We start from the raw sequence: 27,809 nt of genomic DNA on the forward strand, positions 1-27,809 counted from the left end.
CGGCTGTAATTGGTCCAGCCCAGAGTTGATCATGACCAATTGGCCAATCCACCACCTTTCATTGTTTATACCACAGGTGTCGAACTCCAGGCCTCGAGGGCCGGTATCCTGCAGGTTTTAGATGTGTCCTTGATCCAACACAGCTGATTTAAATGGCTAAATTAGCTCCTCAACATGTCTTGAAGTTCTCCAGAAGCCTGGCAATGAACTAATCATTTCATTCAGGTGTGTTGACCCACGGTGATATCTAAAATCTGCAGGACACCGGCCCTCGAGGCCTGTAGTTTGACACCCCTGGTTTATACCATTACAACAGAAAAAAAACAAAAAAACGTCGGCCCATAAAAATGGAAAATTGCCATTGGGCACCGGGCAAATGGCCGGTATGCCTGACGGCCAGTCCAGCTGTGGGTTCTGTCTCTTCCAGTCTGCATGCCAATTAATCCTTGGGCAAGATACTAACCCCAGGTTGCTCTCCAATGCATCCATTAGCGTGTTATTGTTAACTAGAAAGCACTGAAAAGCACAGAAGAAAGGGAATGCGGTGTTGTATACAGCGCTCTGAGTACTCCTGGTGGACATGCAACAACACCACGCCAACGGACTCTGTTCTGAGCCGTTTTCTTCAGCTGGGTCCACGTCATTCTGGCGACCTTCACTTCACTCTCGAGAGATCTTCTCCACGTCTGTTTGGGTCTCCCCACTTTCCGTTTTCCTTGTGGGTTCCAGTCCAGTGCTTGCCATTGTCAAATGGTTTTTGAAGTGTGTGGCCTATCCAGCCCCATTTTCTCTTCTTGATGTCTTGACCGACCGGGTTCTGTCTGGTTCTCTTCCACAGGTCTGTGTTCGAGATCTTCTCAGGCCATCTGATGTTGAGGATGTGTCGCAAGCACGTGTTGATGAAACTATCTTGCTGGTAATGGTGTTGGTCACCTGCCACCAGAGATGGGCAGTAACGCGGAATCCGATTACTTTTTTCCAGTAACGAGTAAAGTAAGGGATTACTATTGCAAAAAAGGTAATTAGATTACTGTTACTTTCCCGTAAGTTACTGCGTTACTAAAGCCATGATTTTTTTGCGAGAGTGTCTCATGACAATGACGTAAGCGAGTGTGACTTTCGTGGTAACAGCTGTGTGCAGATCAAAAACGTATAATATAACGAGTGCAGAGAGAGTATGACTGTGCAGCGTTTAAAGCGTGAAAGTACTGACCTTATGTGCTGGTGCAGGTGTGACCGCGGCGGCACACCTGCACCAGGGCAAACCTCCGCCTGCCCCACTCCTGCTATACAGGTGAAAATAGAGCAACAGGACTGCTGAGTCTTTGATTTTATTTTGACCAACTCTCCCTGCCACATCTCGGACCCATACAGGAGGACTGCTTTCAAATTGGTGTTGAAGATGCGCTGAGATAAGGCTTTGGAGTTCCAGATGGGTCGCAGGATGTTGAATGCAAGCCTTGCTTTGTTGATCCGGCTCCTAATGTCTTCATCTGCGCCACCATTGCTGTTGACTACTCTTCCTAGGGTAGACGAAGCAGTCGGTTTCCACTGAGTCTTCTCGCTGTAGCTGCAGTGGATGTTTTTGTCAGTTGTTCAGCTGCATCACCTCTGTTTTTCTGATGTTGATCTTCAGGCCAGGTAAGCTTGGACTGTGCATGTTGCTGCTTATGGGACAGAAGGCTAACGTCCTCTGCAAAGTCCAGGTATGTGTTGTGTTTGTTTGTTTTTATACAGAGATGTATGGACATACTGCAAATTTCCCATTGGGGACAATAAAGTTACCATTAAACATTGAACCCATCTTCTTCTTTGTTTCTTGTCACTTGTGATTGTTTTCCCATTCTTGTCCTTGACTGGCTAACTTGAGTTGAAACTTTTTCCTGACAAGGTCTGGGTAATCTCATACACTCACCTCATGTTGTTCTGCTCGGCTGCTGTTTCTGCTTCTTTTGTCATACTGTGCACAAATTGTCTTTTGTCCCATCTGGCGCTCTTCTTCACTTCTCGGTTCACTTGACATCTGTTAATTTTTTGCTTCACCTCCTTTCTTTCTCCTTTCCTTTCTAATGCAATCGACACCCCTTTCTCAACGAGAAGTCTGGGCTTGGGTGAGCCTGAGTGCTGAAGATATCTACCTATTCAGAACCATGATAACAGGGTTCTGGCTGATCGGAGCTGGCTTGGCCCTGACTTATCGGAGAATTAAGAAAGTGGAACCGGCTGTTCAAACCCCCACAAGGCTGCCCGCTGGGATTGAAACGATGGGACGAGGCGTGAGTTTCTCAAAATGGGCTCATTGAGTCAGCACGGAGAAGATCTTGGAGAACACACAGCTGCCGTGAATACTCAGAACAAGACCTCTGAGTGAAAAACTGGATCACATCTGGAGGGGCTCGCTCGAATAAGACCTTTGAGCGCAAATTCGATCACACCTTGGGGAAGTGCACTGCGGTCATGAGTTCTCAGAACCTGCTATTTGAGCAAAAAGAATGACAACATCACGGAGCGTAAGTTTGGATAACATCATAGAAAGCTCACAGCTCTCCAACGGGAGATTGAGAGACCAGTGCTGGACTGTTAGAACAGCTTTGAACTTCATATGAGCTGTTCGCACTAAAGTAAAAACCATCATCACTTCATGCGAAGACCCCTTTGGCGCCAGCTGCGGTCTCAAGGCTGGAGCTGAACAAAACACCCTGATAACGACTGTGTTTAGTCTGTTCTTCCCATTCATGCAAGGCCACCTGGGTTGGCTGGAAGACTGTTTACTTAGCCTGGCAGGGCGAAGGACACTGTCTCAGCTGAACTATGGATACACACACACACACACACTGATATGCACACACTCATCCCCCCTCCCTTTCCAAACGCCTTCGATGCTTGTGCCCTCCCGGGGAAGATGGCGGTCGACTGGACCAGCGCAGACATGCTGCAGGACCGGATGCGCTGTCTACACCGGCTCTCTCTCACCCTTTACCGCCCCTGTTGCTTGTCTTGTGTTTCTATGGTGTATTGATAGTCATGTGCTTTTTGTGCTGAGGTGTTTTTCTGTTATCAAACTGTTCTCCCACTAGGAGCTCAGTCTGAGTGGAGTTTTTTTCTCCTCCTCTCACCTCATGTTATGTATTTTCGTTGTTTTTTCCTATCAGCCTACCTCTCTGACATGTCTCCCCAATGTGATGTTTGTGTAAAGTTGGTCAGAAGGTTCCTTTGTAAGTGCGCATGCGCCATTAGCGTGCTGCCTGCTGTAACCCTAATTTCCTTCGGGATTAATAAAGTGTTCTGATTCTGATTTCTCTTCTCTATCTTCTCCCATGTCTCTTTTGTCATCCCATCTTTCTGCTCCCTCTTCTTCTTCCCCAGGACTTTGGTGTTTGCCTTCCAGGTCTTCTGTATTTCTGTCCAGGGCTTCTCTATTGTCTCTTCGACCAGATCCCCCAGCACCTCAAATCTGTTCCTTCACAGTCGAACTCTTTTGCTTGCTGTCTTTCAAAAACTGTATGTTGAACTTGTGATGTGGTCTCCCTGAAGAGTCGCAGAAGAATCTCAACTTGGTCTTCAGTGTTGCCACTAGCAACTGTCCCAACTCTCCATAATACAGTTTTATGTATACTGAGGTGTTTTCATAGTGTTGCAATAACAACGAAAGAGGATGTGTGTTATATCACAAGACTGATCAATTTGTTTAACTAACTCGTTCACACGAGGCATAGAGGGCATAGGAGGCGTGTATTTTTCTTGAAACAACAACTGTAATCTCCACATTTCAGCCTCTTTTCTCGAAACGATCAATAATATATTTTTCTTAATGTAGCCCCGAGCCCTTTCGTGGGGAAGTGAGCCGTAGTGATGTGGTGGAGAAACGGCCACGCCTGCGATCTGACGTGACGCTAACTGAGAGCAGACCGTCAGCCCCGTTCCTGTGGGTCACATGACAGGCCAGCCTTCGACTGAGCTGCAACGCGTCCCATAACCATGGTAAGCACTTCACCGAATACCGACTTTAGTGCAACGTTGTGCGTTCCGAAATTAGCCCGTGTGAAGTTTTGACCGCTGGAAAAACTCATTTTGACTGTGTAACGTGATTTGATCTACGTCACCTACGTGAATGGTCCTTTGGCCTAGCTCAGCGTTTGACAGCAGCTAGCTAAGCTAACTAGCAGCCGACTGAGGGAAGCTATCGAGCAACTGCAACATTTGTGTTTGTCTTTGAAACACTCATCGTGCTCCTGTATACAGTGTGATATTTGCAAATAAAGGCTGCGGTAAACATCAATATTTCTGACGCAAATTAAAGACTGTACAGTGAGGTTTTTGTTAGCGTCGTCTTTCGCTGTGCTGTGTCATATTTTAATGTAAGCGTCTAAATGTTGTGGTTGACTCCGACTTAGAGTAACGGAGCAGGACGCCTGTGTGGTGCACACACACGGAAGTGTCGTGTGAGATTGTGCAGGCGAGCTAAACACCTGTAGCAGCTTCTTTGGTCTGATTCAGTCGTTTCTGTAAAACTTTTCTTCAATTCACGGACGGTCACTGTCTCTGCGAGGCGAGGACGAGCCTGCCGTTAAACCTGATTAGCAGTTACAGCCATCCAGCTAGTCGGCCGTGACTTCAAACACGCAAACAAATCTGACTCGTGTTTTGGATTTAGACACGGAAACAACAACTCGGGAGTCTGCTGAACTCCTCAGGCTGCTCCGTTTTTTCCTTTCTCTTTTCTGGCGTTATAGATCATCAGACAAGTCAAACTCGAGTTCTTGCTTTTTATGCTGTTGCATGAGGAAAATCCTGCTCGATCAATCAAGGAGTGCTATAACTTGTATTTCCATCCTCTGCTGCAGCCAGCAACACAGCAGTCACCCCAGGACGAGCAGGAGAAGCTTCTGGATGAAGCTGTGCAAGCTGTCAAGGTCCAGTCGTTCCAGATGAAGCGATGCCTGGTAGGAGCGTTTCCGTTTATAGGATCATCTTGATTGTGATGTGCTTTTTAAACCACTGGTTCTTCCTAAGGATACGCCTGGACTTTTATTGCCTTTTTGATTAAAAGGAATACTACAAAGATCAATAGAGATGGCTAATATAACCTCAAAACTTTGTTATGATCTTTAAAGAGACTGTGCAGTAATCATATTTCTTACACTATGGGGAAAAGAATGAACCAAATTTTATTGATGTAAGTAAATGAGGGGCATTTTCCATCAGTTAATCCCCTTCCTTTGCATAATGATGTCTCAAAGATGAATTCGAGGTCCATTCAGGCTGTTCAGTGTGTTATACATGACGTGTTTCTTGAATCACGAATGTGTTTTGGATGTGATGTGTAATATATTTGTGGCCTGCAGGACAAAAACAAGTTGATGGACGCCCTGAAGCATGCCTCCAACATGTTGGGTGAACTAAGGACCTCCATGCTTTCTCCAAAGAGCTACTACGAGCTCTGTATTCTTTACATGTGCTGATCAGACATGTATGTCTCATCTAAACATGCTGACTGTATAACAGATGCTACTAGCCAGTCGTTACATGTCACAGTTTATAACTTTATGTCTGAGGTGGGGTTTTCATATTGCCATTCATTCAAATATGTTAATCATATTTGAAGGCAGATGAAGCAGCGAGCAGGCGGAGATACTCACTTGAAAAGGACACAGAGAATAAGCTGCCTAGTATTTCACTGCATGGTCACATTGGTTTGGGGAGAAAACTTCAGACACTGGGCCAGAAGTTGAAACAGCATGGACAGTATGCAACAGTACAACAATATCTTGTTTAATCAATGAGAGCTCCAGAGCTGGCTGCCTTCTAAAGTCAAACACTCTGACCATTGGGAATCCAAAATAGTCTTAGTTGAACAACTGTTGGAAAAAAGGCAGAACTACTGCACTCGTTTAATTTTAGTTCTACTGATGCTTCCTTTGAGGATCTTTTGGAGTAGGACTCGGTGCAAAGTGTAGGCTCATAGAGCCGTACTGTGAAATTGAAAGAACACTTAATGCTTAGGTGGCCTGACAGTGTTGCTCCTGAACACACTGTGTGCAGACTGAAAGTGAAGCCACTACATTATAAACATGCTGCAAGGAACTGTATTGTTGAATGTATGTGATTTGTGGCGTGTGTGCATTGGTCCCTAACACTGTCTGCAGATATGGCAATCTCTGATGAACTCCACTACTTAGAGGTTTATCTGACTGACGAGTTTGCTAAGGGACGTAAGGTGGCAGATCTGTATGAGCTGGTCCAGTATGCAGGCAACATCATCCCCAGACTGTGAGTATCACCCAACCTGAACTTCTATCAAATGTGGAGATTAGTGGCGTCTGTTCAGCGCTGTCTTCCTTTTACCCAGTAGAGAGTAGGGGTGGGGAAAAATGGATACTGTGTAGCATGGTGATATTTTGTTTGCTAATAATGTATGGATACAGGGACAGCAGAAATCGATACTTTGTTACAAAAAGGTTTTTGTGCTCTGACTTCAGAGCATGTTGATCCTTTTTCTGAGCAAGAATCCTGACATTCCTTCACTGTCCAAATGTGTTTAATAAACATGACAGTTTACTTATTTTAATTTAAGACATGTTTTATTTTAATTAAGTTTAAAACTGTTTTATTTAATGTAAAATTATATTTTGTTTTAATTTACTTTCAAATTCTTCAGTTGCTGAAGGGGCTGCATAGTTTTCATAAACTGCATAGTTCAGAATAGCTATAATTGTACCAGATGGTTGATTCAGTTAAGTTGGACTAGACTGTAATACAAACCGTTCAGTTTGTCAACAATCAAACTGAAATGAGAGAAAGACTGAGTGTGAGACTTTGATATTAGAGAAAATGAATATTGATAAAGTTTACCTTTATGTACAGAATCTGAATATCGCAAAATATTTTAAAAATTGCAATAATATCGTATCGTGGGATGTGTGGTGATTCCCACCTCTAGTAGAGAGGCCACATTAACATTTCAGCTAAAAACAAAGCATTTCAGCTCATAAACTAACCGACACGTGTTTGGTCTGAAAAGGTTGCAGATTTGTATCGGTAAGGCCAACGTCTCCATGTTATCTGCTTTTTGTTTGAACTGATGTTTTCCTCCTAGAGCTATTTTATTATGGTGATATTATTTCAGCTCTAGGCCCCTGTCCCAGCTTTCTACCTGCATTTGTGGATGTAGCTCAGACCAAACAAGCAAATGTGGGCTGGTCCTTGTGTATCTGTGTCCAAATATTGAGACATTTGGATGCAGAGGCAATGTTTCAGAATTAAATATTTCGATCTGTTGATGTAATGTTAATATGGATTCTTGTTGTGATGTGTGGATTTTTACGCCTCAGCCGTAAGAGGCTGATGGCACTATTGTTGTCAGCATGGCAGGTGAGTAGGTGGGTGGGCGGACAGCGCGAACGTCTACGTTTGTGAATGCGATAACTGGAGAATGAGGTCACGTAGGAGCTTCACATTGAGTTTAATTCCTTGTGATTTTGACCTCGTGATCAGAGTTAAGTTTCACTCAAAATCTTGTGAATGTGACAACTTGAACATAAGTGTCTCTACTAGGAGAGCGAGGGTTTGCAGTGCTGGTCGCCAGTAAATGTGCAAAAGTTACTTTTACACTTGTGAGTAGCGCATTGGTGCAGGTGAAATGTGATGAATCACATTTGTGAGCTTGTGAGACTGTTGTCTGTTTATACTGACGTTATACTCTGAAGTTGTGGAGATGTCTGTCTAATGAAGTCTTCTGTTTCCTCCCGTCTCCCCAGTTATCTGCTAATCACAGTGGGTGTGGTATATGTTCGGTCCTTCCCGCAGTCTCGCAAGGACATTCTGAAGGACCTCGTTGAGATGTGCCGTGGTGTCCAGCACCCACTCAGGGGGCTCTTCCTCAGAAATTACTTGTTGCAGTGTACTCGCAACATACTACCAGATGATGGAGAGCAGTCAGAGTAAGTAAGCTGAGCTTTTCCCTCTGTGTGTTTTTTTTTTTTTTCCTTTCCAACATTTCATTTACAAAGGAGTGTTTGCAACCTGCAATATCTTTGCTCCACTATACTGTTTGCTTGTCTGCCTTTACATTCAAATAAACTTCAATGACATCCCATTCTTAATCCATAGAGTTTGCAGCTGTATATAAAAGCTTTGACTATTCTTGGAAGGCTTTCCACAAAGTTTAGGAGTGTTTTATGGACTTTCTTACAGAATGGCATTTGTGAGGTCAGACACGAATAAGGCCTGGTTCACAGTCTCTGCTCGAACTCATCCCAAAGACAACCTGTCAGGTTAAGGTCAGGACTCTGTGCAGGGCAGTTATGCACCATATTTGCTGCTCCGTGTCTTTATGGACCATTGCTTTTTGCACTGGTGTGCAGTCATGTTGGAACAGGAAGGGGCCAACTGTTCCCACAAAGTAAATGGTAAATGGTCTGTATTTGTACAGCGCTTTACTCGTCCCTAAGGACCCCAAAGCGCTTTACACTACCATTCACACACCCATTCACACACTGGTGATGGCAGCTACATTGTAGCCACAGCCACCCTGGGGCGCACTGACAGAGGCGAGGCTGCCGGACACTGGCGCCACCGGGCCCTCTGACCACCACCAGTAGGAAACGGGTGAAGTGTCTTGCCCAAGGACACAACGACCGAGACTGTCCAAGCCGCGGCTCGAACCGGCAACCTTCAGATTACAAGACGAACTCCCAACTCTTGAGCCACGATCGCCCCACAAGTTGGAGTATAAAATTGTCTATAATGTGTTTTTATACTGAAGGAGTAAGAACCATTCACTAGGACTAAGGGGCCAGGCCCAGCTCCTGAATTTACCCCCCCCACACCTTAATCCCCCCTGCATCTGACGCTTTGCATAGTGATGTAAGGCTTGGGCATAGAAACCCATCACATGAAGCTCTCTGCACACAGTTCTTGAGCCACTTGAATTTTGGAGGTCTATAGCGATCGAGTCTGCAGAAAGTTTGCAACCTTCACACAGAGCTTTGTAGGTTTGGATTTTTCCCCTAATTATAAACACCTAGAAACTGTAGTTTGTGTTTACTTGTGTTATCTTTCTCTAATATTAACATTTGTTTGATGATTTGAAACATTTAAACTCAAACGTAGGAAATCAGGACGGGGCCACATCTTTGTGTGTCTGCTGTATTTTTTAATGCTAGTGTTTTGTTGGGTGCTCTGGCCCCAGCTGTTTAATACATTGGTAATGTTATAAGGCACTTCTTATTAGAAGTCCTGATAGATCTGTGAAGTTCTTTTAACCAGGCCTGCAACGCTTTTTCAGAATCTTTATTCCATATTTAGTGAAGAAATTTCTAGTAGTTGGGGTTCTGTATAAGTGACATAATGATCATGAGGAGTGAAACAAACAGAGAAGGTAACGTCAGATTCACAGGAGGAAGATGACTCTGAAGGTCAAAGGTACTTTATAATAATGGCTTTTTAAAACATATAGATGTTAATAGAGACACGTATACATGCTGACACTGTGGTCATTATTGTGAGTAGGGATGGGAATTGATAAGAATTTGGTGATTCAGATTCTATTATCGATATCACTTTGGGAGTCACCACCATCCTAAGCAGCGTATGAAAGACATTATGGATGTTTGTGGATGTTGGAGGTGTTTCCCCTCTTGTTGTGATCAGGTCATTAAAGTAAAAAACATTATTACACAGAACACCTTTCTTAAAAGTAATGGATTAGATTACTTAATTTCTCCGAGGAGAAAGACGTTCGTTATGCTGCTTCCAGGTTAATCTGTAGAATTACCTCGTAATGACTAGAGATGGACTGATCCGATATTACTTACCTGTCCGATACTGACGTAAATTACTGGATCGGATATCAGAGAGAAATAAAAAATGTAATCTGATCCATTAAATATCAAAAAAGCACCTCACAAAACTTGTGACACGGCGTAACTCAGCTCATAACCTTTGCACGTCGCAGCAGTGTGGTCACGTGATAGAGCGGCTGTGTGTGTTTGTAGCCTCAAACCAGCATTTCATCTCCGAGGAAGTTTTCCCAGAGAGAAGTAAAGCAAGTGTGTAAGTTCATCTCTGAGTGTTTGTAAAGCATTCCCGCTTTAAGCTTAACAACAGATATATGGAGCGACTGCCTCTCTCTCTCTCTCTCTCTCTCTCTCTCTGCTGCTGCTTCAATCATAAACTGATCAATGATCAGCTGATCGTCTCTCTTCTTTGTTTTTGTCTCACTTTGCACCAGAAAGAGGAAACCAGCGGCTGAACAACAGCAGCACGTTTAAGCTTGATAATCTGTTGTTAGAATTTATTTAATATTATTTCTACACCAGGATCTTTTTCTACAGCTGACGTAACTGTGCAGGGGCGGAGCTAGCAAAGTGTAGCCAGGGGGGCCGATAGGGCATGAACAGGGAAAAGGGGGCACAAAGACATACTTTTCTTTCTTATTCTCATTTAAAATGTCGAGCTTTTAATAAATAATTATCTGAATCTTACACCCAAAGTTTTAATCTGATGTAAAATGTATAGAAGTCCATTACTGTATATAGTAACTGTTAAGTCTAATATACAGTAAGCTGTAGTACTTTTTCCTTTGGGAACCATCTGTGCAGTCTGCAGTTCTGTTGAAGAAAGATGTTGAATCTATTTAATTATTCTTGAAAAATAATTTATTTCTGTGCATTTTTCCACACTGCATCAAATTAAAGTTGATTACATCGATTAAGCATCATGAGGTGGAGCGTGGTTCCCTATTTTTTTTTTTTGCTGGGAGTTTGCAACCCTATTAGTTAGGTTGTTTAATATTTCTGCTAAGTACTCTTTAAAATACCAGAATAGGGAGGATGGAGCAGGTTTACGTTTATTAGATTGATCAGTTTTGCTGAACTATGAAATATTTTGTTGTATTTTTTACATACAGGTGTAACAGAATAGCTTCAGTGTTGTTGTTTATTTAAACTTGAGTGTAAACTTATATAAAAAGCAGCAAGATATTAGAAAAACAGTTTTATTGATTAAAAAAACACTATATTGGATTCATATCGGTATCGGCTGATATCCAAATTTATGATCTCGGTATTGGACATAAAAAAGTGGTATCGTGCATCTCTAGTCATGACCAATCATTACGAGGCTTGTGGGACGAAGGCTGCGCCCCACATGCCAACACAAATCCCCAAAGAACACACACGATCTTTTTCTTAATGTTTGGGTTGAGTACAAAGATGAAAGAGACTTAATAGAATTTATTAACATTCAGGTGATGTGATGTAGATGTGATCTGTGACTGGACATTTCTATTCAGGGATATTAAGCAGGGTGTTTCATATAATAAATGATTAAGTCCACTGTTTGGATTAAAAACGCGTCACTGTTCACGGTGTTATATTGGTGTTTTAATATTTTAATTTTAATGTAGAAATCAGCGAGGGGAAGGAGAACTCTGGTCCTGTAATCTTCTGCATCCCTCCTGTTAACCTGCAGCTTTGACTCCACAGGGGAACAGAGGAGATGACCGGGGACATCAATGACTCCATCGACTTTGTGCTTCTAAACTTTGCGGAGATGAACAAGTTGTGGGTTCGAATGCAGCATCAGGGTCACAGCCGAGACCGAGAGAAGAGAGAGAAGGAGCGACAAGAACTTAGGATTCTGGTGGGCACCAATCTGGTTCGGCTCAGCCAGCTGGAGGGTGTCAATGTGGAGAAATACAAACAGGTGTGTTTGCTGACACTAGATCTGCACAGTGGTCTCAGAAATCGATTTGTTACTGTCGTCTTAGAAAGAGGAGAGCTGCTCGGTGTGTTCAACACTGATCATGACTTTCAGAAATGTGGGCGTGATGTTTGATTATCTGTGTTTACTTGTGTTATAGTGATAAGGTTGTTATCAACTCGATTAACGTTATGTTGACATTACCTGACTTCCTGTGTCTTTTCTGCATGTACTGGAAGTCTCCAGAGATGTGATCTAATATATGACCACATAAGGCGCACATTGCTTTATTTTCACCAAAGTAAACTATGTTATGGCTTCATTATGTGGTCGTGGTTTGACTCACATTAGTGCTGAGTTATGTGCTCCAGTGAGTGATCATCCTATCAGCCTCCTGTGAGCGATAGCATCACTGTGGGGGGGGTAGATAGAGGTGGGAATCACCATACATCCCACGATACGATATTATTGCAATTTTTAAAAATATTTTGCGATATTCAGATTCTGTACATAAAGGTAAACTTTATCAATATTCATTTTCTCTAATATCAAAGTCTCACACTCAGTCTTTCTCTCATTTCAGTTTTATTGTTGACAAACTGAACGGTTTGTATTACAGTCTAGTCCAACTTAACTGAATCAACCATCTGGTACAATTATAGCTATTCTGAACTATGCAGTTTATGAAAACTATGCAGCCCCTTCAGCAACTGAAGAATTTGAAAGTCAATTAAAACAAAATATAATTTTACATTAAATAAAACAGTTTTAAACTTAATTAAAATAAAACATGTCTTAAATTAAAATAAGTAAACTGTCATGTTTATTGCTGCCAAAAACAAGTGAAACACATTTGGACAGTGAAGGAATGTCAGGATTCTTGCTCAGAAAAAGGATCAACATGCTCTGAAGTCAGAGCACAAAAACCTTTTTGTAACAAAGTATCGATTTCTGCTGTCCCTGTATCCATACATTATTAGCAAACAAAATATCACCATGCTACACAGTATCCATTTTTCCCCCACCCCTAGTGGTAGAGGAGGCTAACACACATGTGGCCCAAAAGCAAAGATTCAGTGTTATTATGCACATCTGATTATGCTGGAAGTTTGTAACTCTGTCCAGTGCTCCTCTGTGTTTAGTGTCAAAGTGGTTATCCCGTATTATCATTTTATCCATTCCAGGATGCTTTTGGATGTAACGTGTATGTTTTTGGTCATTCACAGCTGCAAACCCCACTCCTCACTTTGAGTTTTCACAAAGCAGGATAGCACTTTGAAGTAATCATACTCCAGAAACAAGTAGAGCACAATGTCATATCCTTGAGCATTGATGTTTCTTTTGACATTGAGTTGTAATGTTTCAGTCTTCAGCATCGTGTTTGCTACGTTTGACATGTGTTTATAGCGTACATACTGTTGTTGTATTTATGATAAGTTGGTATTTGTTCAGTCAAACCATTTTTCCTGTGGGCCTTTTTCTCTCCACAGATCGTTCTTCCTGGAGTCCTGGAGCAGGTTGTGAACTGCAGGGATTCACTGGCTCAGGAATATCTTATGGAGTGCATCATTCAGGTACCTTATGTGAAAATCCTCAAGTCTCATTTACAACTAATCCATAGACTAGACTTTACTTCCTGTTTGTACCTTAGTTTATAACTCTGGGTTTAGGGAATAGTGGGGATGAGCAGAAACCGTGCATTGTTAGTAAAACAAACACTGCACCATGTTAAAGGAAACAAATGGGGGATTGGTCAAATGTAAGCAGGTTTGTTCCACCCGCCGTGTTCTTGTGTTTGAGCGCTGACTCACTGGCTGCAGTCCCCCAATAACCCAACATTATTTGAAGAATTCAAATGGCCTTTATTTCAGTCTTGGAGCGTCCTGGTTGTTTCAGATATATGACGTGCAGTCACAGTGATTCAGGAATTAACTGGAATAATCTCGTCTCCGAAGGTTTTCCCAGACGAGTTCCACCTTCAAACTCTGAATCCTTTCCTGCGTTCCTGTGCTGAGCTACATCAACACGTGAATGTCAAGAACATCATCATCGCCCTCATTGACAGGTATGCTTTTATGTGCTGTAGCAGAGCTGGAATTTACTGCTTTTTGAGACTTGTTGACCACTCAGTTATACTCACTGACAGTACCAGTTACAGTTAGCCATATATTACTTTATTCTATACATTTTAATATTAGATTTGTATTTAAATGTTTGTATCTTAATCATAGTCAGTTTAGAGTTCTCGTTCAGCCCAACACTTATGTGTTGTTAGGTTGTCGGAGGAAATTCGCACAGGGAGCTAACAGGAAACGTAGCCAGTGCTAACCTTCACCACTGTGCTGCTGCATAAGCATGTTTATTTACTCTGGTCCCCGAGCTTAACCTTTAACTGCAACATGAGGCTTCCAGCATTTTGTTCTTCCTGTTTAGAGTAATGATGATTTGCTCATAATAATGCTTTTCAGCATGAACATTACAAATGTTTTAAAACCCTGAAGCACAGCTGAGCTCAAGGACTTCAGTCTGTTCATGGAGATTTTTCTGATTTGTGTTTCAGACTCGCTCTGTTTGCTCATCGAGAAGATGGCCCAGGGATCCCTGCTGAAATCAAACTGTTTGACATCTTCTCTCAGCAGGTGGCCACTGTAATCCAGGTACGTTTGCTTAAATTCAAGAAGCTTTGACACAGGGGTCGGCAATATATACTTGATGTATCGCGAGTTTTTCCACGTATGATGATTAAAATGCCTTTATCATAGCCATCGAGTATAGGTTGCCGTGGAAATATGAAGCTGTCTGCACGTAATCCCCCCCCCCCCATCCCAATCGGAAATTTTCTGCGGCACATTTTTGGCGCATTGCGCTGAGCGAGAGCGTTTATACACTATCAGATAGGGAAAATATGGCGATAGTGGGAGCTGCAGACTCGCTGTCATTTGGATTTCCAAGGAGGATGACGAACAAAATGCAGTAATTTGCAAAATGACATAAAACTATTGATGCAAAGGTAGCAGTACCACGAATGTATCCCACCAGCTGAAAAGTCCTCCCCTGCAAAATTACGAATGTTTTAAACTGCGCGTGTGAACATCTCCCCACACACCAAAGAAAAGTTTAAATAAACCAGCAGCTGTGATACGACAACAGCCAGAGAAACAGGAGAAACAGCACGTCTGATTGCACGTTACTGTCTAACATGCAGTATATGTGTGGTGTTCAACACTTGCAGTTTGGGACTCTGTAAGATCTCTGCTCTTAGACAAGGTGCCATCGGCTTGGTTATGTGAAGTCACGTGAGTTCGTGGCTTCCATGTTTGTGTTTAGGCACATTTTGCAAAATTATGTAACAGATGTTTTAATCGTTTGTTGTTTTCGCTGTTTGCTGGTCGTAGAAATGGTTTATATGAGCTTTCAGCTGAGATTTGGAGGTTCAGTGGAAACCACACATGCTGATAGTTACAGAAAAAACCTGACTTAAGCTGCAACTCACCCGCGGCACCGGGGAGCTGGGGCGCCAGACCTGTCATGATATATAGAGAGTATCACAATATAGCCAAAAGATTGTATTTGCCCTAGTTTGACCAAAGTAGATGACAGAGTTACTTTATTGAAAAGGTTTGTGGGAGAGAGCTATCCTTAACCATACGCGTGTTATTAAGAAGTCTTCTTTTAAGTTGTAGCTGCACAGAGCACATTAAAAGCACATAATGTTATTATGGAGCCACGTTTAAAGTCTAACAGAGATGGTTTATCATATCAGGATCTTAGGAAACTAGCAATCATAATTTATTTGTTACAGGACAACAGTATGGTCAAAGGCGGATCCTCTCAAACTAGGTAGAGTAATAGAGTAAGTGTAACTAACAATGGGATTACTGCTCCCTTCTGTCGTCTACTCTTTCAGTCTCGCCAGGACATGCCATCAGAGGATATCGTATCGCTGCAGGTCTCTCTCATCAATCTGGCCATGAAATGCTACCCTGAACGTGTAGATTATGTAGACAAAGTCCTGGAGAGTACTGTGGAGATCTTCAACAAGCTCAACTTGGAACAGTAAGTCTCTGGTCCCTCGATGAACTCCTCAGTGAGCCGTGTTTAATAAAAGCTGCAGAATGCATTCATTCTTATAACATCAATGGCTTTGCATATGGAGATGTGTTATTAGTATTACTGAGGAAACTAGAAACTTGGTTGCTTTCATGAGTTGTGCAGATGAAAGGTTTTACATATCAGGACATAATAATCATCTTAACATTTGGCAAATACACCGTCATATTATACAGCGTCATTATTTATTTAACAAGATGGTAAAGCAGTGAAGCAGTACAGTCCAGGCTTCCTGCTTCCATGGGAATTAAGTAGCAGCCAGGTCCTGATTATCACATGCACTATATTATCTTAAGATTTTTACCTTACAATATAAATAATATATATATTTATATATTTTTATATATATATATATATATATATATATATATATATATATATATAAATAATAATAATATAAAGCGCCCTGAGGCTCCTTTTGTTGTGATTTGTCATTTTTAAATAAAACTGAATTAAAAATGGTGCTTGGTTGATCATCAGTTAAATGTGAGCCTCTGGTTGTTTGTAGGTGTGTCAGTGAGTCAGCTGTGTGTTAACACACTCTGAAGTACCATGTTACAATGATCACACTACATATTTCAGTAATGTGGCATGCTAACACTAAGCTAACACTAAGCTAACACTAAGCTAACACTAAGCTAACACTAAGCTAACACTAAGCTAACACTAAGCTAACACTAAGCTAACACTAAGCTAACAAAGAAGTCGACGTGATTTGTTTAATGTTGTGCCGACCGCAGAGCAGCAGACCCTTCAGCAGGTAGCAGTCAGGCTGTATTTCTACCTGTTGGTGTTTCTAATGTGGAATCACCAATTAGTTTGGGCCTTTGGTCTGTTTTCAACTTTGCTTTGTGTTAAAAAGCTGAAATCTAAGAGAAAGATCAAATGCGTCTTCATTAGTATAGATTTGTGTCGACATGTGGGACTGCAGCCTAGAGTCAAAAGCACTGTAACAGTTACTGTAATTAATTAGGCAAAGTACTGGATTACTTTGAAGAAGAATAACAAGTAATGAGTAATACGTTGCTTTCTTGAGAAACAACGGCAACAACATCAGCAGTGATCTGAGGGAAGCAGCCTGTTAATCTGGGTCAGGCTAGAAGAGCATTTCCAATCAATCTGAACTCACTGTGCAGTGAGAAAGATTATTCACAAGTGGAAAACCTTCAAGACAGCCCCCGTCCAAGAGTGTATTGTCCCACAAAATCTACCCAAGAGCCTCCCTGACGCTGGAGGCCTCAGTAAGCATGTTAAAGGTCAAAGTGCAAAACAGAGGTTACAAGTATGACTGATTTGGAAATGTTGCTGTTTTCCAAACAAGATGTCTTCTCTCTAAAAAGAGTTTGACAGTGACTTCATTCTGCAAAGTTGCAACTGAACAAAGTCCTTTAGACAGATGAGGGCAAAGTTCAGATGTTTGGAGAACAAACAGAAACATCTCTAAGCATCAATATGCTTACCTTTATGTGTGTCCTCACTCAGTTTCTCAACTTTAATAATTTCCACAAACTTGATCTTTGACAAGAGCCCACTGATTCCCCTGAAGGTATGAGGGTTTTTGTCCCTGTAAACCTGAGTCGGCTTTTTTTAATGCTGCAGGGAAAAACATTTTCAGTCTCCTTTCTTCTCCCTCCTCTAGCATAGCAACCAGCAGTGCGGTGTCAAAGGAACTCACCAGGTTGTTGAAGATCCCGGTGGATACCTACAACAATGTGCTGATGGTCCTGCAGCTCAAACACTTCCCACCACTCTTTGAATACTTCGACTATGAGTCTCGCAAGAACATGAGTTGCTATGTGCTGAGCAACACGTTGGACTACAACACCACCATTGTGGCACAAGAGCAGGTTATTAATCTAACAGCTGTAGATTTGTGTTTAAGCTGACAGAGCATCAGACAAAACAACCTCCCAGCAACACTTTACATAAGGATGTGTGGTTTTCATAGATACATTTTTGTAATTAATTTTTTTACACATTTATATATCGTCTTGATGCATCTCAATCATCCAGGAAAGTAAATCTCCAAAAAGTTGGTTCTGTTCATCTGGACGCAGCATTTTCTGGGAGAAACGTTTCGTCATCATCAGGTGACGTCTTCAGTCTCTGACTGCAGGTTTCAATCTTATAAACAGGACATTTGCATAATGACTGAAACCAGCCCACTGAGGGAACAATGGGCTGGGAGGTCAGTTCCTTAATCTTAATTATGCAAATTCTCATGACCACTGACCAAAACCCATTGATCAATGACCATGAGTACCATTCACAGAGAGTTGGGGAATGGCTGCAATCACAGCATGTAAGATGGCGAAAGAACACACCAGGTCTCTGTGGCTTTTCAACCCCGAAACACGCTGCACCAAAAACTGGTCCACCCCAAGGATCGGGTCCCCCGACACAAACAGAGTAACATAGTGTACGCTGTTAAGTGCAGGAGGATTGGCAGGATTTATACATCGAGGAAACCAAACAACCTCTGGTGAAGAGGATGGCACAACACAGAAGAGCCACCTCGTCAGGCCAGGACTCTATTCACACCTACAGGCCAGTGGACACTCTTTCAATGATGAGGATGTAACATCCTGGACAGGGAGGAACGCTGGTTTGAGGGCGGAGTCAAGGAGGCCATTTACGTGAAAAGGGAAAGACCATCTCTGAACCGAGGAGAGGGCCTAAGGGTCCATCTGTCACCATCTTACATGCTGTGATTGCAGCCATTCCCCAACTCTCTGTGAATGGTACTCATGGCCATTGATCAGTGGTTATTGATCAGTGGTTGTTGATCGCTACGCTACGTCCAGATGAACAGAATCAACTTTTTGCAGACACATTTAGATAGTTTGGCAAAATCGTTGCCAAACTATAAAGTTGGCAAAATCCCCAAACTACAGTCGGCGTAGAGAAGCCCTCAGCGACAGATGGAAAAGTGATGTTAACAGAAAACTTGTGTCGGCTGTTTTGCCACAGTCTCTGAATGCACACTGGTTATGTGTGGCTGCAGTATCATCTTGAAAATCCAACATTTTGTTCTGTACTTTGTGATACAACTTGTCATATTTGCTTAGATTAGTGAGAAATCTGTGTAAAAGTAGCTGTTTGTTCATTTTAGTTTTAGTAGTTTCATGTTAAAGTATTCTTTAAAGTTTTTGTGCATTATTGTGCAGACGTCTAACCTGGTTACAGTTTGTAAATAGTCTCGGTTTAATGTTGTACCCTTTGTTCCTCTAGGTGGACGCCATCTTGAACTTGGTGTCCACACTGATACAGGACCAGCCAGACCAACCAACGGATGATCCAGACCCAGAGGACTTTGCTGAGGAGCAGAGCCTTGTGGGTCGTTTCATCCATCTGCTCCATTCTGAAGATCCTGATCAGCAGTATCTTGTAGGTGTTTGCGTTAACATGGTGTCTTTCTATGTTCTCAGTCATCAAGGTTGTGGTGGTCGTGAGTGCTTGAAAACAAAGCAACTGGACATTTGTACAGGCAAGGCCAACAACGTGCCGTGGGCTCTGTGTCACCCACCGTAGCTAACCTCATCATGGAGGAAGGGGAAGTAAAGCTCTGGGCTGAGAGGGACGGGTTATCATATAGCTTGTCGGGCTATATGATAACCCGACGGGCGGGGCTGAGATAGACTTTGGTCGCCTGACCGGAGATATTGCTAGCTCCAGGACGTTGGGCTAGCGATTTTGCGAGCCCTGCTCTGGAAGACGAGCGTGGAGTCATCAGGATCCTGCAGCGTGTATCTTAAATGTATCTTCTAAAGCAGAAAGGAAAGAAGAGGAAGAGTAAAGTGTGTTCTTAAAAAACAAAAAACCATCTTAGAGTAGTGGTTATCCCAACTGGACCTAAATGAAATCAGCTGCACACTCGCGTGTATTTCTACATCTAAAGCTCACTCAGGATACCAGTGTTCACATTTTGGACCAAGAAGACAGATGTTTGCTAAAATTAGATCATCTATGTCCACTGTGAACCATCTTCATTGAATAGAGGCGGAGCCTATGACACGAAGCATCAGCCACTTACTGTGCAGTCTGACATCCTTCCCAGCCACTGATGGTGGGACAGTGTCCTACACCGGTTTCACCCTTCACACCCAGTGGTAACCTCAGAATGTTTTTTGGATCATGTGATGACTCGCATGATTAATAGTGGATCAATAACCCTCAGGAACCAATCCAAGGTTTAAATGAACCGGGTGCCTCAGCGGCTTCATCGCCCGTACTCCAGTGGTGAGGATGAGGAGCTGGATGCACTGGTTGCCACAGAGCTGTGTGCTCAGCCCGACGTTATTCACTGTATTTGCCGTTCACTTCACTAACACAGTCGTGAAGTTGTATTTATTTTTTATTCTTTACGTTTTGTTTGGTATTGTTTGGGTCTAATATTGGAGCAATGATGAGACTCGCTGTAGAGAGGAGATCCAACACCCGACAACAACCTCGTCCTGAACACCAGCACGACCGAGGAGGTCGTTGTGCGTTGGTGGAGGTGCAGGCAGTGTGGACGTCATCTTCCTGGATCTCCACATAATATCGTACCTGTTGTTTCTATTCTTGATTGTGTTTATATGTGATGTTGTTATGTGTGTGAAGACATAATGACAATAAAGGATTCTTCTTCTTCTTCACTCCACCTTTTTAGGATTAAAGAAGTCTCGTGGAAACGTATCTGTGAAGTTGTAGAAGTCCAGTTGTCTTCTTTTCAAGCATTTGAGACGAACCCGAAGAGTCTTAAATGTGCACATTATGCATTAGAAAGAGTCCTGCAAGTGGTGTCCTTGAAGTTTCTGAAAATAATGCTGCAGTGTTTCCTTCGTCCCCACCTTCTCTAGTTCTTGGGAAATTTCAGCAGATTACATTTCTAAGTTTGTACTTCAGTGAATGTTTTTGCTGAGACCGGTTTTCACTGAACTTTGTTCTTGTTTGGTGCAGATTCTTAATACAGCACGCAAACACTTTGGAGCTGGTGGAAACCAAAGGATTCGTTACACATTGCCTCCCCTTGTGTTTGCTGCCTACCAGCTCGCCTTTCGATACAAGGAGAACTCCTCAACCGTGAGCAAATGTTATTTTTCATCACAAAGCACATAATGCATTTATTTTATGTCCTGTTATGAAATTACACCAATTTCTTTTCCTCTTAGGATGACAAATGGGAAAAGAAGTGCCAGAAGATTTTTTCTTTTGCCCACCAGACAATCAGTGCGCTCATTAAGGCGGAGCTTGCCGAGCTGCCTCTGCGACTCTTCCTGCAGGGGGCGCTGGCTGCAGGGGAGATTGGCTTTGAAAACCACGAGACTGTAGCGTATGAGTTCATGTCACAGGTAGAAAGTTTGATAATACTGTCACGCCTTTAAATAGTTTATATACATACATGTGTACACACTACCGGTCAAAACTTTTAGAAGACCTGAGTTTTTCCAGTTTTTATTGAAAATCATGCCGTTTAATGTCTCACTGCACTCTGAAATGAAAGCAGTTGGACTGAAAAAAGAAATCATTGAATCGATTTAGAGACCAAAATGTATTCTGACCCTTTGACCCAACGTAGCCACCTTTGGCGTCTGAAAACACCCGTGTGGCGTTCTTTCTACAACAGAAATCAAATATTCTTCAGAAGTTCTTCCCATATCTGTTGCAGAAGTTCCCATAAATGAGGCACTGGTAGCTGCTTTGCTTTCACTCTTCTGTCCAGTTCATCCCAAACCAGCAGGTTTAAGTCTGCAGACTGTGACTTATGTTTGGGTCATTATCTTGCTGCAGGATGAACCCCTGACCAACTAGTCATATACCAGAGGCCATTGCATGCATGCAGAGTGCTGTTCTGTCCTGAGTGCCTTTTGATGGTGAAGGAAACTGGACTCACTGACTTTCTTTGAAATTGCTGCAGAATAGTTTAAATGTGTAACCCATGTTCTGTTCCCTGGAAAAGGCCTTTTATATAATTCTGAATTGTGCAGAATGTTTCCGTTTTGGCTAATCTTACCTTTTTTAACCTCTGGCAGTTCACCACTCACCCTTGTACCATTTGAAACTATTCACTGAACTTGAACGACTTGAACTTCAATAAATAATTGGAAGAATTGGGGTTCTCTAAAACCTTTGAGTGTATAACCAAACTCATAACTTTATTTTGTTGTATTTTAAAACGATCAGACCACTATAGCCCTCTTTCTCTGTCTCTGTTGTTCCACCCCCTCAACCTTTTCTTCTCTTGCTTCTCCATGCATCGTCCACATTAGGCATTCTCTCTCTATGAGGATGAGATCAGTGACTCCAAAGCTCAGCTGGCAGCCATCACCTTGATCATTGGCACTTTTGAGCGAATGCGATGCTTCAGCGAGGAAAACCACGAGCCCCTGAGGACTCAGTGTGCGCTGGCTGCGTCCAAGCTGCTGAAGAAGCCCGACCAGTGCAGAGCTGTCAGCATCTGTGCCCATCTCTTCTGGTCAGGTCGCAGCACTGACAAAAATGGTGAAGAGGTGTGTTGGAGTTAGGCTTTTTCCCCATACACTAACATAACGTTGTTATAGTAAATCATGTGCATGCAGAGGAGTGACAGTCTAAACACTGACATTTAAAAGGAATCATCAGTGTCGTGTAGAGAGGAGGAAGAAGGCTAAACAGTCGCTGTATTAAACCCCAAACGATTAGTTATGGAATCAAATGGATGTATAATATATATAATCCTGTTCATGCTGTTGTGCATCTGTAAATGCTCCTGCTCATGTTACACGTTTAGATCCGTGATGGTAAGCGGGTGATGGAGTGTCTAAAGAAAGCCTTGAAGATTGCCAACCAGTGCATGGATCCATCACTGCAAGTTCAGCTTTTCATTGAAATCCTCAACAGATACGTCTGCTTCTATGAGCGGGAAAACGATGCGGTAAGACACTACTTTAAAAACATTGTTTGTGCTAACCGGTAACTGGTAATTTAGCCAGAGAGAATAATTTCTTCATTTGCCTCAAACCAGCCACTCAAGTTAAAGTGATGAACAGTTAGGTCCAATGTTCCCGTTAAGCACTGCTGGCACGTCTCTGCACACAGAAAATCTGCGTTGTGCACAAAAAGAAATCTAACCTGAATTGAAATTAAAATTAATACTTTAACAGTGTTAGTCAGTGACTGGCTGCTCCCTTATGGGATCAGAAGATGCCACCTTATCCCATAGTCCAGCCAATGATGTGATTCACATTCGTATATACGCAGCTAATCAACGTGGTTGACAGGCTGTGACAGCGTCCTTATGTGCCCACACCGGTGTTTTAGCAAAGCGGCTGATGTGGAGTGAAGCCACGTTAATGACAACGTGTACAACCATTGGAGATGTGAGCAGGACAGACGGAACAACTGACGGGAAAAGTGTGGACTTTATACCAGTTTTTAAATTGTGTTGATCGGCCACGTAAAACCAGAGTTATGATAAAAATATCTGCAATGTTTGTTTTTCTTCCTGAATACTGTCGTTGTTTATATTTACTGCGGGAAGAAACGGTAAAAACTGCGTTTTATAAGGAAAACGCTCAAAAGCCTGTGAGCAAAAACACCTCCCCTCCCCCTTTCCTATTGTTCCAAAAAAGTACCATCTGGACCAATCAAAAAATGATATGGCAACATGGCATCTAGTTGTTTAGGACGGAGGAAGTTTCAGGAGTGACGGCGTGTTTGAGATGTGAGAGATTTGCCACGTTTAGCACAAATCTTGTGTAGTTAGCGTGTAGTTAGCGTGTAGTTAGCGTGTAGTTAGCGTGTAGTTAGCGTGTTGTCAGTGTGTTGTCAGTGTGTTGTCAGTGTGTTGTCAGTGTGTTGTCAGTGTGTTGTCAGCGTGTAGTTAGCGTGTAGTTAGCGTGTAGTTAGCGTGTAGTTAGCGTGTAGTGTAGTCAATAGTGTTGTCAGTGTGTTGTCAGTGTGTTGTCAGTGTGTAGTTAGCGTGTAGTTAGCGTGTAGTTAGCGTGTAGTTAGCGTGTAGTTAGCGTGTAGTTAGCGTGTAGTGTAGTCAATAGTGTTGTCAGTGTGTTGTCAGTGTGTTGTCAGTGTGTTGTCAGTGTGTAGTTAGCGTGTAGTTAGCGTGTAGTTAGCGTGTAGTTAGCGTGTAGTTAGCGTGTAGTGTAGTCAATAGTGTTGTCAGTGTGTTGTCAGTGTGTTGTCAGTGTGTAGTCAGCGTGTAGTTAGCGTGTAGTTAGTGTGTAGTTAGTGTGTAGTGTAGTCAATAGTGTTGTGTGTCAGAACAATGAGGCGACTGCTGAGTGTTACAGGTGTTACAGCAGTGACACATCTGCTGCTGTCAGGCCTGCAGGTATCAGCTGTTGTTCTCCTTCATCTCATAGTGACACAAATTATTTTTGGAGTGGCACAAATAATTTGTGTGGCATCAGATTTGATGCAGAACAGCTGATTGTTCTGTAAATAGTTTGAAATGTTTATTTAAAAACGCCCTGGCTGCATTTTTAGGTAAACAGCTGCAAAAAACTTAACTCAGTTACTTTTTTGAAGAAGTAACTAAATAATTAATTTCCCAACATTGGTCATTATTTACTGTATTTTGCAGACAGAGTTACAGACTCTCTCCCAGGCCACAGACTCAAGTCAGAGCTTTATAAAAAAAAATTAATTAAAAACAAAAGAAAGTTTTGTTTCAAAATTGGAGTTCAAGTTATTTTTCCTTCCAATAGTGTTAACATACTACAGGTCATGAACAAGATTTTTTTAACATTTTCATTGTAAGTGGGCTAAAGCAGTTAATTAAAAGTAGTCTAACATAAATGCTGTAATCTGATTACTTTAATAAACATGTAACTTGGATGGATTGGATGCTGGCGTGACCACAGTGCACACGTCTGCTGTTGCTCACAGTGGTGAAGGGACGCTCAGTTTGTGTGCTCAGACACATGAAACATTAGAGGGAACGTTGGTTAGATCCATAAATGTTTGGACAATGATACGGTTTGATAATGTTCGCTCTGCACAACAACAGTAGATTTTAATATTCAAAATTACTAAAACAGTGTAATTATCCAGAAGCTTACAGACCTAATTCTCTATTCTCTTACAAAGCTGTGAACAGCAGCAGGAGGGTACTACCTTTGCCAACTGGGTGGTGATGGAAATTACCTACTTACTGTGGGTGATCGAGCACTTCTCTGCTTCGTTTTTCCCCTTTCCCTTTATGGTCATGTTTCACTGTGCTGAAGAACGACCTGTTGTCTTTATGAGTGTATTGAATCCTTGTGCTACACTCAAAGCTGCTTTGTGAGGTGACCTTGAAGCGCTTTGGCTGGTCTGCTGAGGAAGAGCTTCTAGTGAAGCCCGGATGTGTAGATACCAGAGGTGTGCTTTTTAGACTCGAGCTGGTCCGCACAGGTTTGTGTATGTGAAAATGAACTTCTGTCACATTCCTAACAGCATCGTGAATCTGGGCAGTTATTTTTAAAGTTATTGACTTAAATGTGAAGCAAGCCCCAACTTTCATTTCAGTGGTCACAAAAAAATTAAAAGAAATGTAAAGAGCCTGTTAAGGTAACTCGGGCATCTGACAAGGATGCCCCCTGGATGCTTTTGGGTGAGGTGTTCCTGGCATGTCCCACCAGGAGGAGGCCCCAGGGCAGACCCAGGACACGCTGGAAGATTATATCTCTCGGCTGGCCTGGGAACGCCTTGGTGTTCCCCTGGACAAGCTGGAGGAGGTGGTTGGGGAGAGGGAGGTCTGGGCTTCTCTGCTTAGGCTGCTGCCCCCGCGACCCGACCTCGGATAAGCGGAACAAGATGGATGGACACTTAAAAAACTGCATATATATTGTGGCTGTTGATTGGTTGTCAGGACTCCTTGAGCCCTCCTCCCTGTGTAAGGTCTCTTCCCTCCTCGGACCAGGCCGTGTTTTTATTAGAGAGTTTGGTGGGATTGTTTCCGGGACCAACCCTGGCACCCATGTCGGAGCTGGAGTGAGGCTGGAGCTGGAGTGAGGCTTAGCCATCAAATTAAAAATGTGTCACTTTTTTACAGTTCAGATTGTTGTTTTGAACAGTTGCTCTTGTCTGTTCCAACTGACCCACAGAGCGTACACATGAATACTTTGGTATGAGTGAGTGTTGTCCACCCAATATTAGAATGTAAACAGGAACCCTTGTGCTCTTCCTCCTCTTCCTCCCATCCAGGTGACAGTCCAGGTGTTAAACCAGCTGATCCAAAAGATCAGGGAAGACCTTCCCAACCTGGAAGCTAGTGAAGAGACGGAGCAGATCAACAAACACTTCCACAACACACTGGAGCATCTTCGTCTGCAGAGGGAATCCCCTGAATCTGAGGGCCCTGCCTACGAGGGCCTGGTCCTTTAAAGCTGATGTAGGTTGGAAAAGATAAAGTCCGATTTAGATGTTCCACTATATTAAGAGTAGACAACCGCACACTATCACACGAATAAAGAAGTTGTGTTAAAGGCCAGGGATAGAAATAAACATCACGAGCTGAAAGAACTCCTTTCAGTCCTTCATTTAGTTGTTGACGTCTCTTCATCATTCCTCCCTGCATGTGTAAAGCAATGCTGCACGTAACGTTAGTGTGCAGTCGTGGCAACTCTTTTATTTACCATTCCTTTATAAGGCCACAATTAACCAGTTTGTCTGTATCCTGCACTATGTTAATGTTGATGGAGGACGTGCTAACTGTCATCATGCCTTCAGCTGTTGATATCTGTCATACTGAGGAGTGAATGTAATAGCCGAGTGTATAAAAACTACAGAAAATCTCAGAGTTGTAGTTCTCTTGCAGCGGTTTGCATACCTGGTTTCCTGAACATGAATAATCAATAACTCTGCTGTTCTTTAGGTTGGCTTTGTGGCAACTCTAAACAGATTGTGCCAAACCAAACTGAAGACCAGATGACCGTGCGATCTTTGGCCGTCACACTTCAGCGTTCTTCGTTTTGCCACATCGTGCTCGTCACTCTCTCTTTAGGCTCCTTATAGTGTCTCGTTTGAAGGCAGGACTTCTCACCACTGCATTGACCTGGTCAAAACTGTGGTGTGTTTGCATGCTTTAGTGTGCTTGGCATCAAAGGGCCAGTGTTTAGTTCACTCTCTGGATCTCACTAATTACTGTTTTTTGTTCTTCCCCGTGATATGTTTTGATAACAAACCGTGTCCTTTTGGACGAACGTGTTAAGGAGGTGCAGCAGTTCCTCAGGATTGTATGTTGGCCGACTCGTCAGTGTACAATGGTGCAGAAGCTTTGTGTCGTTTTCCACATTTATTGATTTCTCTTTCTTGCTTATTAATGTTGATTTGTTGGAGTCGGCATTGAACTGTTACTTTTTTGCTTTTAAATATGTGTTTAAATGCACTTGTAAATCAGATAAATAAAAAGATAAAGTAGAAATGATCATTGTCACTGAAATAAAATTGACATTAACAGTACGTGAACTTTACTCATTTTACACACAGTGTTTCATGAGTGTGACTCTGCTGTGCTGTTGTTTGCTGCTGAAGGATTGTTTGGTTGTGGCTCAAACTTTGATTCAACGTTTGAAATGGAAGAATATCAGTAACAGTTGCATTAAGACAGACATATAAGTCTATATTTAACCCCCCCCCCTCACCATGCGAGCTTTCTTTATCCTTCAAGCTTGGCCCCTGGGAACCTGAGGAGGACTGTGCTCTTCTGGACAGAGATCTCTGATGTTCCTGGAATCAGCCACTCGCCTGGCTTCAGTCACTACACCTTTTCCCCCAATAGACCTGATTAACACCAGTATGCTGAAAGAGATTAAAGGAGTCCTTGTGTGTTTAAACAAGGGGGTCTTCGTTTTGTCTTTTGATTCCAACATCAGCAGCATTTTGTCAACATGCTCCTCTATTAAGAGACTGTTACTCGTTCACTTTTTGCACTCATATCATCTTAAGTAACATCTAATCCTTATCCATATGTTAATATAAAGAAGTGCAATTTCATCAGTTTGTTTTCTTTCACATTATAAAGAAATGATGCTCTT

The 27,809-nt window shown here is 42.5% G+C and overlaps 1 protein-coding gene across 2 annotated transcripts; it reads left to right on the plus strand.

The window, feature by feature from the left end:
* The first annotated feature begins 3,832 nt into the window (after nt 1-3,832).
* vps35 (VPS35 retromer complex component) lies at nt 3,833-27,234 on the plus strand. Of its 2 annotated transcripts, XM_087843111.1 has the most exons (18): nt 3,833-3,981; nt 4,845-4,943; nt 5,346-5,442; nt 6,147-6,270; nt 7,758-7,940; nt 11,487-11,706; nt 13,194-13,277; nt 13,659-13,768; nt 14,264-14,360; nt 15,611-15,759; nt 17,453-17,660; nt 19,045-19,200; nt 20,755-20,877; nt 20,967-21,146; nt 22,065-22,304; nt 22,565-22,708; nt 25,978-26,164; nt 26,648-27,234. In XM_087843111.1, exons 1-17 carry the CDS (start codon nt 3,979-3,981, stop codon nt 26,155-26,157), a joined length of 2,397 nt encoding a protein of 798 aa, XP_087699237.1. In that variant the 5' UTR covers nt 3,833-3,978; the 3' UTR covers nt 26,158-26,164; nt 26,648-27,234. The 2 variants fall into 2 exon arrangements, with proteins under 2 accessions (XP_087699237.1, XP_087699236.1); XM_087843110.1 differs by having other exon boundaries at nt 25,978-27,234.
* The last annotated feature ends 575 nt before the right edge of the window (nt 27,235-27,809 follow it).

The sequence above is a fragment of the Neolamprologus brichardi genome, chromosome 1 (genome assembly GCF_056152115.1).
Source record: "Neolamprologus brichardi isolate AB-2024 chromosome 1, ASM5615211v1, whole genome shotgun sequence".
Classification (NCBI taxonomy): domain Eukaryota; kingdom Metazoa; phylum Chordata; class Actinopteri; order Cichliformes; family Cichlidae; genus Neolamprologus; species Neolamprologus brichardi.